Source organism: Macrobrachium nipponense, chromosome 27 (genome assembly GCF_015104395.2).
Source record: "Macrobrachium nipponense isolate FS-2020 chromosome 27, ASM1510439v2, whole genome shotgun sequence".
Classification (NCBI taxonomy): domain Eukaryota; kingdom Metazoa; phylum Arthropoda; class Malacostraca; order Decapoda; family Palaemonidae; genus Macrobrachium; species Macrobrachium nipponense.
This window is the reverse complement of record NC_087216.1, coordinates 12,667,518-12,687,962: the sequence shown is the minus strand read 5'-3', so window position 1 is coordinate 12,687,962 and position 20,445 is coordinate 12,667,518. Positions and strand designations below refer to the sequence as shown.

Below are 20,445 nucleotides of genomic sequence, written 5' to 3'. Positions count from 1 at the left end.
GATGTCATTCCTAATAGATCAGCTCCTTGTAGTAGGCATTACTTAAGGTTCATTGCAGTATTCCCTCGGTGCGTAGCTGCAACCCCCTTTCATTCATTTCACTGTACCGCCATTCATATTCTCTTTCTTCCATCTCGTTATTCAACCTCTTTAACATTTGTTTCGTAGTGCAACTGCGACGATTTCCTCCTGTTACACCTTTCAAATCTATTTACTCTTAATTTTCATTTCAGTGCTGAAAGACCTCATAGGCCCCAGCGCTTAGTCTTTGACTTAAAATCTATATACCATTCCAATAGAGCAGTTCTTGGTCAGTTGTGTTTTAAGGAAAATCGATGAATGGGATGGAAATTTGCCAAGTTAGAAAATCTACATCACACATATAAATCGTATGCCTGGATGTTATGTTTTATTGCAAATCTTACTATAATGGGCGTAATGTCTGTCCGTCCGTCTGTCATTCAATCACGGCCAAACGGCTGGTCCGATGGGCATGAAACTTGGCAGGGGTATGGTGGGAACCCCTAAGATGGTTTATAATGGGTTTCATCCTACCTTCCCTCCCCCACTCCGAAGGGGGTTGAGGTGAGAAGGGATTCCTTGAAACGGAGCTGGTTCTGCCCGTGAAACGAGGCTGGTTCTGCCCGTAGACTTTTAGTTACTTTACGACAAATTTTTCATACATAATTTCTGTATACATATGTTTGCTAGTGTAATTAGCTCGGAAACTTATAAAATGCCTTTCGATAAGTGTTGGTGGCATAGTCTTGAAGCATTGCATTAAATACTGTTGTTGTGGGTCATTTTACAAATAAACAGGAATTCAATCGTAGCGAGAGCCTACAAAGACGGGTAAACTTCAGATCGAAATATATAAAACAATTATACGCGCAGGGGATAGTGCCGTCAGTGCACCTCAGATATAAGTTCTGGTGTTCATCATTTAAAGCTTAAAATTTCCGAATTATCTTTGAAAACTCAACGCTCTTATCCGTTTAATGACGATCTCCATAAGAAGAGAGAGAGAGAGAGAGAGGGACGAGAGAGAGAGAGAGAGAGAGAGAGAGGAGAGTAGAGAGAGAGGGAGAAACAAACACTATGGAACTCTACGGAGAACTCTATCCGTGTTTCGGTAGACAATTTCTCTACTTGACATAGTAATTACAAGTTCGAAAATAACTAGTAAACTGGCGGGCTGAATTTAATTTCCTGGGGCTATAAACCATAGAACTTAATTCAATGTATTTTGACAGCAAAACGAGGTAAACAAAGTTCATTCAGTGTTTTCCTGAGCGAGATTTGTCTTATGTGGTTTCATGTGGAGGAGGTGCAGGGATGGAATGTGGCACTTTGAAGCATTTGTTCCCGTCAGTCCTATTGACCTTCCAGTTTTTTTTTTTACAATTGTAGATATGTGGTGAAAATTAAGTATATCTTAGTTTTACCAGACCACTGAGCTGATTTACCAGCTCTCCTAGGGTTGGCCCGAAGGATTAGATATTTTTACGTGGCTAGGAACCAATTGGTTACCTAGCAACGGGACCTACAGCTTATTGTGGGATCCGAACCACATTATATCGAAAAATGAATTACTATCACCGGAAATAAATTCTTCTGATTCCGCGTTGGCCGAGCCTAGAATCGAACTTCAGACCACCGGATTGGTAGCCGAGCTTGAAAACCACTCGTCCAAGATATGTGGTACTAACGGTAATTTTATGTTTTATATGAATGTTGTTAAGTATTGTCACAAAAAGGTTCTGGGTGGTGCATACTCTCTTAAGACACTTTAAGAATAGCAAATGTCAAAGAAATGCTTCTATCCACTTGCGAAATTGGTAACGTATAAATAAGCCTCTGTAATCGTTTCATCGTCCACATTAGCAATTATGTAAAAGTACGGCAACGTCACGTAACACTACTCCGATAAAAGATCCTAGACTGTTTTGTCAATATAATCCACTGGATTTGTTACTTCTTAAACGTCTCAGTGAGACTTGTTTTCATAACTAGGTTCAAGGTTATACAGTACTCGTTGTGCTATACGAGGAACCCGTATTGTTATACATAAAATGGCAGAACGTTAATTCGGACGACATATAGACAAGAGAATTTTTCTGCTGACTTTTTCTTATAGTTCCTCACTATCTCTTCCTCGGGTGTGTATGTGTGTGTGTGTGTGTATTCCAACTTCTCCTACAAGAAGTAACAAGTATTCAGGTAGTATTCATGCATTTATACGTTTTGGTTTTAGTTATGAATTAGCTGTATTTAAGTGTATTCCTATGTATTTACTTTTATGAAAACGGTCTTTTTTCCCAAAAAATATTGTCGAAAAAAAAACAAGTAAAATTAGGGTATGTTTTATTCTTGTAAGACAGTGAAAAGCTAGCATTCGCCGTGTCATATACTGCACCTAGTTTAATTCGAGAAATACAGAGAGGTTGATTTTAAAAAAGTGACGGTCTTCAATAGATGGGGATTTATAGAAATTTCAGAGGGAAATCAAAAGATTTCAAGAATGTATGGTGAGAGGGAGAGAGGCCAAGGATAGAAGCATAAAAGCGCAGCGACGAAAAATACATATAAATGGGTTAAGTTAAACCTCCATACGACCAGAAATACAGTCGAGGTCATTCAAAATATAAGAATTCAGGGGTTTAAAGAAGCAATGACTGAGACTTAAAAAAAAAAAATAGGAAGAAGAAGCTGTCCAGGTTCCAGAAAAGCTGAGAATTATTTAAAGAAGGAAAATTTGATAAATCTACCGCAGAGAGAGAGAGAGAAATTTAGCGAACTTTGAGGACCATCTTAAGCTTCTGCCAGCATCTTGAAGCAGCCATAGTTTGCCCCACTTAAGGAACAGAACAGGCATTCGTACTTTTTCGCCATCTTCCCTAGACCCAGGGCATATGCCATTCACGAATTTAGTTCGTGTTTAGCCGCGCAACCTCGCATTCGGGTTATTCTAGATCTCATTCCAATAAATAAATTAAAAAATGAGAGGAAGACTCTCTCCATAGGCGAGAGAAACACACACACACACACACACACGCACACAGTAACAGCATAATTCCATTGCGCTGATCAACCCTGATTGTAAGATGAAGAAGGCATTGTAGTGATGTGAATATGACATGCCCGCTTGAAGGCGCCCCTGCCCCGGGCCACGCGAAATGGGCATCTACGACGTCCCGCAAGAAGGTCGCTCGTTATCTTCTTCTATTGCGTCTCGCTGCGAAAATAGTCTCGGCTTCGGCTGCGGGTTCAGGATTCGCCATTCAGAGGAGGCAGCAGAATGCTGGTAGCTATGCTTTGAGGTTGCTGGTAGTAGTTTCTGTAGTGGTTTTGGTGGCCCCTTGGGGGGGGGGGGGGGGGGGGGGGGGGGGGGGGGGGGGGGGGGGGGGGGTGGGGGGGGGGGGGGGGGGGGGGGGGGGGGGGGGGGGGGGGAGGGGGGGGGGGGGGGGGGGGGGGGGACAGGCCGCCTTCATGTGGGTCTCAAGTTGTGGTTAGGCCGAAGGAGACCTGTCGGAGCTGTGGGCTGGCTGCTTTTGACTAATTCACGTGGAGCTGTTGTACGGCAGAAGTAGCGATAGCTTTAGTAATAATAATAAAAATGATAATGTAAACGATGATGATGCTGTGCTTAGTATTGCTGTTTTACTTGTCGTTTTTATCATGAACATTATTAAAGAATAGTAAAAGAAACCCACAAAATTACTTAGTATAACTTTTTTTTACTTGAAAGTATTTACATCTTATTTTACTCTACAAGTAAACAAGTTGTACCAAGTAATTTTGTTTGGTTCATTAAAGATAGTATTGATTAAAAAAAATCCTCATAGTAGCACGAGTCCTTATGTAAATGTACATATATTTAAATGTAAAACTGTAAAGATAGCTTTCGAGAATCTGTTGGGTTCCCCTTATCAATCTGAGTTTGATAAGGGGAACCGAACCGATTCCCGAAAGCTATCCTTAAAGTTTTACATTTAAATATTATGTGCATTTACATCATTGTGGATTTGTTTCTCCGAAGATAGTATTATTACTATTGGTACTGCTATCATCCCCATCCTCAGTATTATTATTATTATTATTATTATTATTATTATTATTATTATTACTCAGGCCAGAGCATCATACCTTCAATACAAACTTCCATTGCCACCCGCGAGAAATAAAACGGCGCAGAAGCGCTCTTGCAAATGAAGTGATCACTGTCTGCGCTGCAGATGCAGGAAGACGCGACTGACTGGACCCTCTTTCTATACATTATTTATATTGTGTGACATTTCACCCCAAGACCCCATTCAAAGCATAAACGCGCGACGTAATTTAGAGCAATTAAAATGACAATGGGAGTGTGACGGACATTGTTCAAGCAAATTGGAAGGCCTCGCAGCTGCCTCCTGCTTGTTAAAGCTTTGTGTTTGAGAGAGAGAGAGAGAGAGAGAGAGAGAGAGAGAGAGAGAGAGAGAAAGTTTTGCCACATGGAATGATAAATGGCTCTTGATTAATTTTCAAAGTGTGGAGAAACTGATTTATGTTCGAGTACAGTCATTACTGAAAGTCTGTATCATGAAGTTACTAATATTTATTCATTATATTTCTAATATATATACTAAACTTTTGATATGTGCTTCCATTTTTTTTTCTTGAAAACTAAATTTTTGATATGTGCTTCCATTTTTTCTTAAAAACCAAACTTTAGATGTGTTTCCGTTTTTGTTCTAAAAATTGAATTTTTTATATGTGCTTCCATTTTTGTTCTTAAGAACTAAATTTTTTAATATGTGCCTTCCATTTTTGTTCTTAAGAACTAAATTCTTTATATGTGCTTCCATTTTTGTTCTTAAGAACTATATTTTTTGTATGTGCTTCCATTTTTGTTCTTGAAAACTAAATTTTTTTATATGTGCTTCAAAGAAGAAGTGTACGATAACAGCTTTAGATCTCATCCTTTTATCCTAAATCATGATCTACAAGACGTGAGGATGAATCTGTGTGCAAGTCTGAATACCATAACCCAAATACTGTATCGGAATATCAGACGGTTTGCCGTGGTCCCTGAAAAGAAAGACGACCCATAGAGGTATGTCTGGATCACTGTTGAAAAGGAATGTGTTACGTAACTGTTCTCTTTTGAACCCAAAAGTTGACTGACGCGAGGTTAAATTTTTCAAGAATTTCGGAATTCACGCAAACTCATGAAAGATTTTCAGATGATTTAGAATTGAAATCTGTCAAGGAAACTTTGCAGTAAGCGAAATATCGTTTGATTTAAGAAGTTTGAATTGTATATATATACATTGATATTTTCAGCGAGATTTAATTTCTATGTAGATCTAAATATACGTAACGTGTTATCTATATATATATATAATATATATATATATATATATATTATTATATATATATATATAGAAACTAAATCTCGCTGAAACATATCACACACACACACACACACACACACACACCACACATACACACACACATATATATATATATATATATATATATATATATATATATATATATATATATATATATGTGTGTGTGTGTGTGTGTGTGTGTGTGTGTGTGTGTGTGGTATGTGAGTTTGTGTGTGTAACACACTGCACTGTCGCTCAGATATTCCACAGCAAAAAATTTGATTGTGTATAGCCGGTGCCTCGGAAGAAAAAGGTAAAAATGATCGGCAACCGAATAAATTAAATTCATGCAAATTTGCTGTCTTCTCCTATAGATTCTCCTGAAATATCCTCCGTAAGTGTGGCGTTAACAACCTTGCTTATTGTGACGCCAGTTCAAGCGAAATGTGTTATCTGCTTAGTTATTTTCAAGATATTTTCATAATTTAAATTCTATTTCATAATTTAAATGCTATTTGGGGTGAAATGTGTGATCGTCATACTTCATAACTTATTTTACAAAATCATCTGTTCGAATTTTATCATTATGATATATAGGCTGTTTAAATTAAAAAAGTAGAAATTCGAAAAATAATTAAACTTATCAATCATATTGACAAGAAAAATACAGTTTGTGTAGCAGAAAAAAAAAATCATGTTTGACCCGTGCTGAATAAGAACATAGAAAACGAGCTTCAAAGTCTTCCTTTTGAAGGCCATACTTATTTATTTGTATATCCAAGACGATTTTCTTCAAAAGCACCGAAAATTTTCGAAATTTCGCTTCGGTATCATTATTGGGTGTGGAAAAATATATCTGTACGTTGATGCAGTATGGTCGCTTTCTTTTGTCACAAATGTGGCCCATTACATAGGAAATCTAAGTGTATAATAATTATGTGACCGTAAAACGTTTTTTAAAACTTTGAACTATTATCGGTAAAGACTAATGATTTTTGTATATAATACCTTGGAAACAGCAAAGAAATGCCCTAAATTTACAGTGCTCTCTCTCTCTCTCTCTCTCTCTCTCTCTCTCTCTCTCTCTCTCTCTCTCTCTCTCTCTCTCTCGCAGATACGGAGAAAATTGCAGATTCAGGTACAAAATGAATAATTATGATGAAGGAAGATCAAATATTATGGAAAAGTTGGATTTTTTTAATGTCAGAACTTCTGGAAATGACGAAAGAACAACATACCAGAACAGGAAAGAGACATGGGAAAACCCTTATTATTAACCATATTAAATGAAGGAGATAACACGCAAACCATCATAGTGATGAATGCGTAGGGTTTAGTTACGAGTAACTCAAAAAGAAAATAGAGTACTTAGAAGAACTAAACCCAAATTGAAAAGAAAATAGATATAATGAATATAAGTGAAACCTGGTATTCCCAAGAGACTGGTAATGACGATCAAATGAAAGGGTTCCAAACTTAAAGATCAGATAGAAAAAATAGGAATCAAGGGGGAACCGCAATATATGGGAAAGACAAAAAACAAGGAAAAATATATGAGAAATATAGTAACTCAGAATGTGAACTAACAGCGGTAGAATTCGAATCTGAAAAATTAATGAACATGGTAATATATAGACCCCCTATTACTAAGGAGTTTGACACAATAATAGAAACATTGGATGATATATGTAGAAATCACAAGGACTGGACTATTCTCCTAACCGGTGACTTTAACTTTCCTTTCGTAGACTGGAAAGAACGAATAGGAGATTGTGGTTGTATTTATACATATAAAAAAGAGATATATAAAAAAGAGAGTAATAGTAGTGCAGAAGATAAGAGGCAATTCGAAAAGCTATTAGATATGCTACTAGAATACAACATTCAACAAATAAATCACCTGCCAACAAGAAAGGAAAATACTTTAGACCTAGTATTTGTGAACGGGGTGAATTATGTTAAAGAAATAATAGTTTATAATGCGAGTATTTCAGACCATAATGTCATAGAATTAACAGTCCATTCCAAAGCAAGTGAAAACAGAGATAAGCAAGAAATGAAAAAGTGGGAAGGATGTGGAAAATACAATTTCTACAGTAAAAATATAAAATGGTCAGAAATAAATGTAGAATTAAACAAAGGCTGGGATAACATTTTCGTAAGTGATGATATAAAGGCAAATACGGAGATATTATATAAAATATTAAAGAAAATAGTGGATAAATATATACCGAAGAAAAAAAGTAAACATCAGTCATGCCTACCAAGAGACAGAAAGATCTTGTTCCAGAAAATCAGAAAGTGGAAAAAGGGTCTTGCAAAAGAAAAAAATGCATGGAAAGTTATAGAACTAAAAAGTAAGTTAGAAAATGCAGAACAAAAGATTATACAATCAAAAGAAAATGAAAAACGGACTTGGAAGAAAAAAACCCTAGTAAATATCAGCAAAACCCCAAACTATTGTACTCGTATGCAAAAAAGATGAATAAAAGGAAAGAAAGATAGAAATAGGCCCTCTAAGAACTGAAGGGAGATTAAACGAATGAAAAAAAGGTAAATATGCAACATATTGGCAGAACGATATAAGAGAGAATTCACCCCTAGAATTGATAATGATACAGAAATAAGGGATGAAAATAGTTAATATTTAGCAGACATAGATATTAATAAAGCTGATATTGTGCCGGCTATTAGTGAAATTAAAAATGGAGCTGTGGCTGGGCCTGATGGTGTCCCTGCTATTTTGTTAAAGAAAGTAGTTCATTCTATTGCAAAGCCACTTGCAATATTATTAAGACAAAGTGTAGATACAGGCAAGATTTATGATGAGCACAAATTGCATATATTACCCCTACTTTCAAAAGTGGATCAAGACTAGAGGCAAGTAATTATAGGCCTGTGAGTCTAACATCACATATTATGAAAGTGTATGAAAGGGTATGAAGAAAAATATTATGAAACATTTAATAAAAAATAATTTCTTTAACATAGGACAACATGGTTTTGTACCTGGAAAAAGTACACAAACCCAACTATTAGTCCACCGTGAGAACATATACAAAAATATGAAAAGTGGAAATGAAACAGATGTGGTTTATCTAGACTTTGCAAAAGCTTTTGACAAGGTAGATATAATAAATTAGCGAAGAAAATTAGAAAAACATAATATAGTGGATAAAGTAGGAAGATGGATAAAAGAAATTTTTTAACCAACAACAGAAATCAGATAGTTATTGCAAACGATGAGAAATCGGATGAAGCTAAGGTAATATCCGGTGTGCCACAAGGTACGGTGTTAGCTGCATTACTGTTTGTTATTATGATTGCAGACATAGACAGTAATGTTAAGGTACTTCGGTAGTGAGTAGTTTCGCTGATGACACAAGAATAAGTAGAGAAATGACTTGTGATGAAGATAGGAACGCGCTACAAAGAGACCTTAGCAAAGTATATGATTGGGCAGAGGTAAATAGGATGGTATTTAACTCTGATAAATTTGAATCAATAAATTATGGAGACAGAGAAGGCAAGCTATATGCATAGGGGAACTAATAATGAGACAAATCACAAATAAGGAAGCAGTTAAAGACCTTGGTGTGACGTTAAATAGGAACATGTTTATGCATGATCAAATGGAAATTCTATTGGCAAAATGTAAAGCAAAAATGGGAAATGTTGTTACGGCACTTCAAAAACAAGAAAAGCTGAAACATATGATTATGCTTTATAAAACATGTTCGTAGTCCACTTGAATATTGCAATATGATATGGTACCCACACTATCAAAAGGATATTGCACAAATAGAGAGTGTACAAAGGTCCTTTACAGCTAGAATAGAAGAAGTTAAGGATCTTGACCACTGGGAAAGACTACAATCCTTAAAATTATATAGTCTAGAAAGGAGAAGAGAATGCTACATGATAATTCAGGCATGGAAACAGATAGAAGGAATTGCCGAAAACATCATGGAGCTAAAAATATCAGAAAAAGCAAGCAGAGGTAGATTAAGTGTCCAAAACTATACCAGGAAAAATAAGGAAAGCACACAGGACATTAATCCACTACGCACCAGCATCGACATGCAGCGTCTATTCAGTGCGTTGCCAGCTCATCTGAGGAATATATCAGGAGTGAGCGTAGATGTGTTTAAGAATAAGCTAGACAAATATCTAAGCTGCAACCCAGACCATCCAAGATTGGAAGATGCAAAATATACCGGAAGATGCACTAGCAACTCTTTGGTAGACATTAGAGGTGCCTCACACTGAGGGACCTGGGGCAACCCAAACTAGATGTAAGGTCTGTAAGGTAAGGTCTCACACACACACAGTTTGCCCATTTAGCCAACCCGGAATATGTACATGCCTAGTTGTTAGTTAACTAGGTTGAAATATAAAAATTTCAGAGGTAAAAATCAGTATTTTGTCAAAAATTAATATAATTATTAAAACCAATTGAACCTTGACTATTCGATCGGTAATTCATTTTGGGGGGATTCATGCTTAAGTTATTCTCTCTCTCTCTCTCTCTCTCTCTCTCTCTCTCTCTCTCATCGATTCTTCTCTCTCTCTCTCTCTCTCTCTCTCTCTCTCTCTCTCTCTCTTGTAATTTTGTTACAGCGTTCTCGGATCATTGCCGAAAAGACCCAAGTTCTATCTCGAGCAGAGAAATAACTACCTAGACACATCCCTTGTGAACCATGGTGCATTTCCTGACCTAAGTATGTATGTGATATATATGTGTGTTATTGTGACGCATATCACTGTATGGTATAAGATTTGTGGGCTAATGTGGCATGATTTCTACACGCGCACATAGGAATTCTCATGAAAATGCTAATATTAGTCATATCAAATTAGAATATCATGGGTCTCCCAGTAAGAGAGAACGTGTTTCTGAAAATGTGGTCAGCTGCAGATCGTACTTGAAAGTCTGTCTCGTATTGGCTTTGTTTAAAACCTTATGTATTAAGTAAACTAAAATCTGAAACTTGCAATGATATAGTATTGGGCATAATTGAAATCTTGAAAGGGTAGATAGACATAATTTCTCAAACAAGGCTAGGTAACATATGTGATTCCATAAAATTGCGTAAAAACTATTTTTAAAGATATAACTTTGGCCACTATTTTTGCTAGTTATGACTACCTGAGATAATAGCAATTAGGCTACTCTTCAGCTGAGGATCATGTTGACTAAGTACAAAGATTTTCGATTGTTTCCAAACGTCGACGTTTGTCTTTAGATGGAAATCAAAGTCAAAGTTATGTCTGGTTTGGGTGTTGCTTGATACCGCTGCTTCATTACAGCTACTGTTAGCTCCCTAATTCCTATGTCCCTTTTTCACTGTCGTACTTATTTCATCTCTGTAATTGCACAAACACATACTCATAGTTATGATTTTATACTTATAGTGTGGGTGTGTGTGGTTGTGGGTGGTATATAATATATTAGAATATATCTATAATATATATAATATATATATGTGTGTGTATGTATGTATGTATGTGTGTGTGTGTGTGACTACCTTTGAAATTAGATGGCTTTCAGCTACAGCTACGTACTCCCTCAGTTCTCTCTCTCTCTCTCTCTCTCTCTCTCTCTCTCTCAGAGCGCTCCCAAACGGGAATTCCTCTGGGGAAAATGATTATTGTAGGCTGCAAACTTTTGCCCACGTTAGCAAATGTTGACGAACAGCCGGGCGTTGCATTTGCCATAATGCAGCGCCTGAAACTACGATATTTTATCAACTCGGAAATGAGTTAAGTTATTGACGCGGTGCTGCAACGGCCGTCCTCCTCCCGTATGATTTTGGTTAGGGGTTTTGTCCGATTGGCGCTCCTTCAAATATGTATTACTGCGATGAAAGTTTCAGCGTGCCAAATGGACGATGACTGCTGCCCATGATGATACGCTTTTGCCCCATAGGGTTCGCGGGTGTGTTTGTCATATCGAGGTCTAACTTTTTTTTTTCTTGTTTTTTATCTTTTAGTGCTTAATATTTTTATTGTGTAATTTTTGTGTTATAAAGGTTTTTTCTTTTTAGTTTATCTTTAATTTTCTATTAACGTAATTTTCATGTTTAAAGGTTTTTTATTTTTAGTTTATCTTTCATATATTTTATTAAACGTAATTTTTGTTATAAATGTTTTTTCTTCTTAGTTTATCTTTCATTTTTTTTATTAGCGTAATTTTTGTTATAAAGTTTTTTCTTTTTAGTTTATCTTTCATTTTCTCATTAACGTCATTTTTGTGTTATAAAGGTTTTTTCTTTTTAGTTTAATCTTTCTTTTTTTATAGTAACATGATTTTTGTGTTATATTTTTTTTATTTTTAGTTTCTCTTCATTTTTTATTAACGTAATTTTTGTGTTATAAAGGTTTTTTCTTTTTAGTTTATCTTTCATTTTTTTTATTAACGTAATTTTTGTTATAAAGGTTTTTTATTTTTAGTTTCTCTTTCATTTTATTAACGTAATTTTTGTGTTATGTAGGTTTTTTTTAGTTTACCTTTCATTTTTTTATTAACGTAATTTTTGTGTTATAAAGGTTTTTTTCTTTTTAGTTTCTTTAATTTTCTTAGTTCAGCATTTATTTAAGTATTTACTTTTTAAGTTTTTTTCAGATGTCAAAGTCTAACCATTTTATATTTTGATTCTTGTTAATTAGCCTAATGTTACGGTTCAACGTTTGGATTTGATTTCAAAAGACGGTAAAATGAAAAAAAATCAGTCCATAGCTTGGGTATTTTGCAGCAAAATTTTGCGTATGATAAATTGTATAATAACACAACTATTTTAGTTTTCAGTGTTAAAAGTGTGAGCTTTTAAATGTGCTGAATACGAACAAAAAAAAAAAAAAAATTTGGTTGGGGGGGGTTTAACTTTCGTTTTTCGTTTTGCAAAAATTTTTTGCAAAAATTCGTGTATTTGAAAATTGGTCTCAATTATATGATAATACAACAGTTTTAGTTTTCAGTGTTATAACAGTGTGAGCTTTTGAATGTGCTGAATACGATTTTTTTTATTTATGGTGTTTCCTCCTTTTTTTCCTGTGTTAGATGAGTAACCATCCCATTTTCTTGCTCTCCAGGCCTAAAAACTGAGATGTCCAAGTTAATGGAAAACAACAATAACAACAACAACAACAACAGCGGTAGCACCAACGGCAACGCGACCTCCTCCGCCATTAACAACGGCAGCAGCAGCAGCAGCAGCGGCGGCAGCAGCTGTCCCTCCAACGGCAGCAACGGCAACGGCGGCACGAACCCGACGGCGGGCAGTGGCACCAACAACGAGAGAGTTCCTTCGCAGAATTCCTTCTCGCCTCTGCCTTCCCAAAAGGCCTCTTGTAAGTGGAGGAGACAGAGTTCCTTATTTATATTTCCGGTATTTGTCGCGTATCGTTATCATCTAGTAGAGCCTAGGCACCAACTACCTTCGTTTTAGGCTTCTTTGGCATATCGCGATTCGAATTTCGCGTTAATCAATAAGACCTGCATCTGAGTGAGTCATCGTGTAGAGCCCAGGCACCAACTACCTTTGTTTTAGGCTTCTTTGGCATATCGTGATTCGAATTTCGCGTTAATCAGTAAGACCCGCAGTTGAGTGAGTCATCGTTCCAGCTCCATCAAACTAAAATTTAGAAAACACGGCGTTCAGTGGATGTATGTGGTTCAGTTTTTTTTTTTTTTTTTTTATCTCGTTCCGTTCAAAATAATTTATCCCTATTCGCTTGCTAAGTAAACGTTTACCCAGGTGGGGTTAATGTAAGCTGTGATGGTCGTCATTGGGTGTTACGTTAAATAACGTTGGTACAGTTCCTTCAAGGGACACTGGTCGACACATGGCGTTCTACGAAAATGAGAAATGATAAAGTGCTTATGGTTTATATTCGTTTCATTCTATGTACATGTCTGTGAATGTGTGTACGTATCTATATATATGTGTGTGTATGTGACAACGTCCTTTCTCATACATAAGTTTGCACCAAGGAAGAGCATGGCAGTTATGCTCTCTACCTTATTCATACTTCAACTGATGAATCTTGGATGAACACCATGTGTATAAAACTTCCACGACATTAGCAGCTACGTAAATCTATGCAAAAGCTCATTAGTTGCAGGTCGAACCCCCTACAAATTGCACCATTCACCCAAAGCTTCCTGAATATTAAAGACCTTCCTTGGCACAACAATTCATTCATACATTCCCACCTTGGCCACGCTAGATGCCTCAGAATCTATTTCCAATCTTCGGCTCTCACCCTGATCACCTCTTTTTCATATTTGTGACTTACATCTTCGTTAATCTTACCACTACCCGTTTTTATTTCCTTCAAGTACCTCAGTTCTTCCACCATTCATATGGACATTCATCATTACTCCATTTAACCGTCCTCTGTCTGCTATCATAACCATACTCTTGCATAAAAATTAATCTTGAATATTCTCCTCATACAACACTTTGGAAATCTATTAGTCGTTCCTGTCGTTTTCCTTCTTTATCCCTGATTATCAGAAACATCAACCATTTTCACAACATTCACAACTTTATTTCCTTATCCTATACCCTGTGTACCTACATCAAATGGCCTTTCTCTAATATCTCGAAACACTCCATCCATGAAGATGTCGATCAGGCACGGACACTTAATTCACCCGTATCTCAGACTCACTGTTAAACAAATCAACCATTGTCCCTTCTGCAAATTCTAAAGCATGATTTGCTTCCAGCGTCAAAGCTTTTAATCTTCACTGTTGCTTAGCTACGATCCCATATATCCTAAATATTCCCTAGTTGTTTTATCCTAAATATTCCCTAGTTGTCTTTATTGCCTAGTTGTCTTTATTGAATGTTTCTTGAATTTTATAGTCTATGCATTCCATGTACAGCTCCCAAACTTGTCATAGACCTGTTTCAAAACAAATACTTGAGTTACGCGCCCTCTTGGCTGTCTAAACCTCCGCTGTTCATCCCCAATCCATCCGTCCGTTATCTGTCTCATTTTCACCGTCAAAATTCTACCATAGACTTTCCCCTGGTATACTTCATAAACGTTCTGCCCCTATAATTCTTACACCCTTCTCCGTCAGTTTTAATTTGTTCCTCTCACCCATTCTTTTGAAACTTTTCCACTCGTGCATACATATCTTACACAATATGATGAGAGCCCTGAACCACATTTTCACAACTGTATTTTCAACATTTCCTGCTCTCCAACCTCCTTAATTGCCTTCTTAAAGTCCACAAGTCGTTTCCACAATAATTCACAAACTTACACTATCTTTCTCTACTCCTGCCCCATTCAGTCCTGCCTCTCCCCTGTCCATTTCATTCTCCTATCCCCTCAAACATCTCCTGCAGATTCTCTAACTATATATCCTTAAATCCACGGTAGAAAGGCTAGTGATACTGGGGACTTGGAACGAGTACTTTCGTAGTTTATTTCTACATTCTCAAGTTCACAGTGAATTAAGAGGAGGTTGAGAGACTTATTATTTTCATCCAGTGTCAACTTGAGAATGTAGAGATAAACTACGAAAGTACTTGTTCCAAGTCCCCAGTATTACTCACCTTTCTACAGTGGATTTAAGGATCTTCTCAAAAGCACATATTCCTTCGTGCTACATTGGACAAATATATATGCATACGTGTGTATGTGTGAGAGAAGTATCATATTTTTGGTTATTTAGGTACTTTTTACTTCCAGGCATTTGATTATTTCAGTTATGACCAGTCAACCAGCAACGGTCGTTATTCCTGGAACTGATTTTGATAGATAACAGTTATCGTTATCAAAGAGAGATATATATATATATATATATATATATATATATATATATATATATATATATTATATATATATATACATCGAGCTACAATGTCCTTTAATATCTAATTCGCTCTACCTCGGAATTAATATATTTTCATATATGCTTAACCGAAGGGGAATTTTTTACACGATAATAGTTTGCCTGGTCCCAGGCGCGAACCTAAGAAGCCATTCAAATCCAGGACGTCAGTGGAAGCTTTTACCATATATGAAAATATATTAATTCCGAGGTAGAGCGAATTAGATATTAAAGGACATTGTAGCTGGATGTATGTATATGAATCACGGTAATGTGATATGACTCATTATATATATATATATATATATATATATATATATATATATATATATATATATATATATATATATATATATATACCATCGCGCACCTTATTCCAGACATGCCAGTGTATTTGCGCATGCCTGAAACTCCAGTATTTATGAATATGCAGCCACTGCTCCACTTGAGCAGCAGTATTTTCGTGAGGGGGGCGACCAAAGAATTTTGAGTGCCCCGCCGATATTCAAATTCCGAGGCGAAGCCATATCGAACAGACGCTGTCATTAATACCGACACTGAATGTCATTATTATTTGGACATTGTTGAAATAATAGCCTCGGTACATATTACTTGCAAATGGCTTTTGCCTCTCGTTGGCTGTAACCATTTGTCTTTCCCTGACAAATATCTCTGGGACGAGTCGGACAACGGGTCCATTTTAGCAGAGTCGGCGGCGGTGGAGAGCGTTATTAATGCTAATACCAAGTACGCAGCTTTTGGCTGCGATGGAAGTGCACAGCCCTACGCAAAACACTCCTTAAACATACAGACTCATTTATATTATATCATATATATATATATATATAATATATATAGATATATATATATATATATATATATATGTATATATAATATTATATACAATCCCCCTTCAGTTAACATATACGAGAATATATTAATTCTGAGGTAGTGCGAATTAGATAGTAAAGGTCAATTGTCGCTTATGTATGAATCACGGTGATGTGATCAGACTCATATATGTATATATATACTATATATATACTAGGAAAAATATACTTATGCAAAGGACAAATATAGAAAGTAGATAAGAGAAAGATAAAAAATCATAAAACAAATTCATTGTAAAGTAAGCATTCCAAACAGAACAACGTTTGCAACCGGTTAGAACCTTTCAATTCTCAACAATTCGAATACATGAATGTTAGAATTAATTTCGTGTATGGTACTTCGTGGTTGACTGTATAGCTATAGAATATTTAACGCATAGAATTATCATAAAAGCAAAGTGAAAACGTTCCCGGTGAGGTACTCGACTGACTGTGCCAGAGATTAATAATTAAGATCTAGAATAAAAGGTTTAATAAGCCTCTGCTTTTACCGAACAATTCCATATTACTAAACATTTATCCAGCAATTTAATGGAACTCGATCTTTATCCAATGATTTAAGAAATCTGTCGGTATCGTCGACAGTAGAATAAGTGACATTTGCGAAGACTGGTGTGTGAATTATTGTGGAGATTATTAAAGAAAGAATGCGCTTGAGTTTCCAGCATGGCTTTCGTCTGTTTCAAGGAATTTGAACAGAATTTTTATTTTTGTAAAAATTCTAGAGAAGTTTGTCTATATAAGTGATTCCGTTTTCATGCATGGCTGAATAAGTAGTGTCAATTCTGAGACGTAAATAGAGTTCAAGGGTAGAATTATGTGGTTGATAAGATTGGGTCTCGAGAAGATCATGTAGCCGGCAGGCAGTTTGTATAACTGATGACAAACAAGTAAATTCTTAGGATAATATCAACATAATAACTGAACTGCCAGTGGCTAACGTCATTCACATTAGATGATACTTCTCTATATCGTAAATTTATGTTAATTCAGTTGAGTAGCCAGTATTTATTTTGTAAGTAATACTGCAATTATAACTAGTGTTTAAAAAAATGTTTTTAAAGCCTAGTTAATAATAAAAAAAATCCATGGTAATTTGTAAATATTGTAGGTATATATTTTTGTACTATTTTGTAACAACTCTCTTATATAAATGATGTAATATTTTTCTAATAAAAGAAAAAAAAATTCAGTTCACTACTATCTCTGTATATCCTGAACTAGAAAGAGGTCCTTTATCCCCCAACAGATGCCAATGGCTCCTACTCTCCACACAGCACAGTCAACGGGACGCCCACACCCTCACCTCCCGCCCTATCGTCTCCGCCCACGCACGCTCATGACTCCTCTGCGCCCGGGAGCGGCGCCTCCTCAAGAGACAGCCACCGTCAGATCTCGAAGGTGAGGCTCCCAGAGGGGAATTCGGGGGGAGGGGCCGTTACAAAGGCAACTCTTTTAACAGCGTTTCCGGTCCTTGGCGAGGGAAAAAAAAAATGAGTATTCAACCCCACATTTGTTTATGAAGACTTGAAAAGAGACGGAGAAAGAAAGAGTTCTTGTAGCTCATGTTTCACAAATTATCTCGTAGAACACAGCCTAAGTCTTATTAGCGGTAGGCCTAATGAAGGCAGGCCACTCAGAGTGCCTTTTATATATCAGAGGCCAGTGTCCATGAACTTCGTCTACGTTATGGCAAGGGCTTTTTGTTTTATACATTGTAACTCATAATATTATTGTATTTCACTGTGAAACTGTAACCATCATTTCGTTCATATATGATGATTAATTATCTTAGATTATGTTCCCCAAAGCAACTTTGTTGGTGCTTGTATTCTTGATGGTTTTCAGACACATTTGCAAAATTGTGGAAAGGCAACTGCATCTTCAGTATACGTACTAATAATTTCCTATTAGGAGTTGCCATATATTGAAATATAATTATGAGTTTCATTTATATAGAAAGTGAGGGAGATTTTATCATTTTTACACTATTGAACTTAACATGAGTTCAATGAAAGGGTAAAGATGTGAAAGACAGTCTGTAGGGTAAATTGCGTTAATTAATGATTTCTTAAACCTTTTCCTTGTAGCTGTACAATTTAATATTCCCACGAGTATATTATCTTGAATATAACCAAAGTTACTGGGGATACAGTGGTATTTACAGGTGGCTAATTATGGTCTCTATCTCTTGGGAAGCTTGATTCAGTTTACCTTTTCAAAAATGAATTTTCCAATATTAATTTTTAGTTGATTTCTGTCACTCAGGTTGCGGCACAAATAAACGTTTCCTATATATTATATATATATATATATATTATATATATATATATATGTGTGTGTGTGTGTGTTGTGTGTGTGTATATATATATATCTATATATATCTATATATATTTATATATAATATATTATCTCTAGATTATATATATATATATTATATATGTGTATTTGTATATAATATATATATTAGTATAGTATATATACTATAGATATATATATATTATAGATATTATAGGTGTGTGTTGTGGTGTGTGTGTGTGGTGTATATATATATATGTAATATATAAATATATATATATATATATATTTATATAATTATTAAATACAAAAGGAATGGCTTATTTTCTTGTACTAGAAACATGTATTCAGAAACAAGGATTTGTTTCAGCGGAAATGGGGAGAGAGAGAGAGAGAGAGAGAGAGAGAGAGAGAGAGAGAGAGAGAGAGAGAGAGAGATCAACATGACCTGAACCCTCAAATCATGTTTTCACCTTCAGGTACGCCGATTCCTCACAACCTTACATCAGTTTGCCGCGGACATTTCTCCGGACGTTGGTGACCGCGTCAGACATTTGATCCTCGGGCTCTTGGTACGTAATACCACACATACGGGAGTTTTAGTAGATGATAACAGTTTGATATATGATGTCTTCTGTGGTACTGAATTACCTTTCCCCACTTTAGATGTGATTAAATTTAACTGCCTTATGATTATTTTTGTTAATGAATTCAACTGCCTCGTGATTATTTTTTTTAATCAATTTAACTACCCTATGATTATTTTTTTAATAATTTTAACTGCCTAATGATTATTTTAATTAATAAATTTAACCGCCTCGTGATTATTTTTGTTAATAAATTTAACTGCCTCATGATTATTTTTTTTAATCAATTTAACTGCCTTATGATTATTTTTTGTTAATAAATTTAACTGCCTTATGATTATTTTTGTTAATAAATTTAACTGCCTTATGATTATTTTTTGTTAATAAATTTAACTGCCTTATGATTATTTTTGTTAGTAAATTCAACTGCCTTATTATTATTATTTTTGTTAATAAATTTAACTGCCTTATGATTATTTTTGTGAATAAATTTAACTGCCTTATGATTATTTTTGTGAATAAATTTAACTGCCTTGTGATTATTTTTTGTTAATAACTTTAACTGCCTCGTGATTATTTTTGTTAATGATCAAAATATGCTCACGTTGATAATTAGTGTAAATAGTGTAAGCTACAGATAAAGACCAGGCATTGAATATAGATAAGAAAAGCAACATACGAAGCAACGAAATGAAGGGAAAAGGACATACTAATTAGATGAAGAACATCTTTCGATCCAAATCATTCTTTTTTTCCAGAGCGGAGGCGTGAGCGTAGAGGAATTTCATGGCGGCCTTCAGGAAGTGACGCACTTCCCTCTGAGGCCCTTCGTTCTTCCCTTCCTGAGGTCCCACCTGCCTCTCCTTCAGAGGGAGTTGCAGTCCCTTGCGAGGAGAGCCACTATGGTAGGTTTCAGCAGCGGTGTTTTTGGTGGTAGTAGTAGTAGTAGTGACGTCGTATTGTCCTAAATTATCTTCTGTGAGTTTTACAGGAGGTTACAGATTCGTAACTTTATACCAATATGCTGTAACATGCTTTTCTGTAATTTGTTTCAGTTTCACTTATGATTAGTAAACTGAATACAGCCCAAGTTTACGTGTAGGGACACAAATATTTTTATATATGTATATATATTATATATATATATATATATATATATATATATATATATATATATATATATATAATTGTAGGGAACCCAATAAAAAATTTTTATATATGTATATATATTATATATATAAGTTGTAGGAAACCCAATAAAACATTTTAAAAATTGAAAGTTTTAAAGTTATTTATCTCAGTGGGCTTCCTGCAACATAATATTTTAGTGCACGGATACAGTGTTCATAACTTTGCTATTTATATGTATGTGTTTCGCGCGATTGTGTGTGTGTGTGTCGCGCGCGATTTTGGTCATTAGTTGCATATATATTATATAAACT

General features: G+C 35.5%; 1 protein-coding gene across 4 annotated transcripts in view; it reads left to right on the top strand.

Moving 5' to 3' along the window:
* The window catches only part of LOC135200830 (protein CBFA2T2-like), a 306,696-nt gene that overhangs the window by 274,564 nt on the left and 11,687 nt on the right, over positions 1–20,445 (top strand). For all 4 annotated transcript variants that reach the window (XM_064229515.1, XM_064229514.1, XM_064229516.1 and 1 more), the window contains 4 exons: positions 12,468–12,725; positions 17,368–17,519; positions 18,896–18,988; positions 19,762–19,908. In XM_064229515.1, the coding sequence (XP_064085585.1) occupies positions 12,468–12,725; positions 17,368–17,519; positions 18,896–18,988; positions 19,762–19,908 (650 nt within the window). The remainder of the gene's footprint in view (positions 1–12,467; positions 12,726–17,367; positions 17,520–18,895; positions 18,989–19,761; positions 19,909–20,445) is intronic.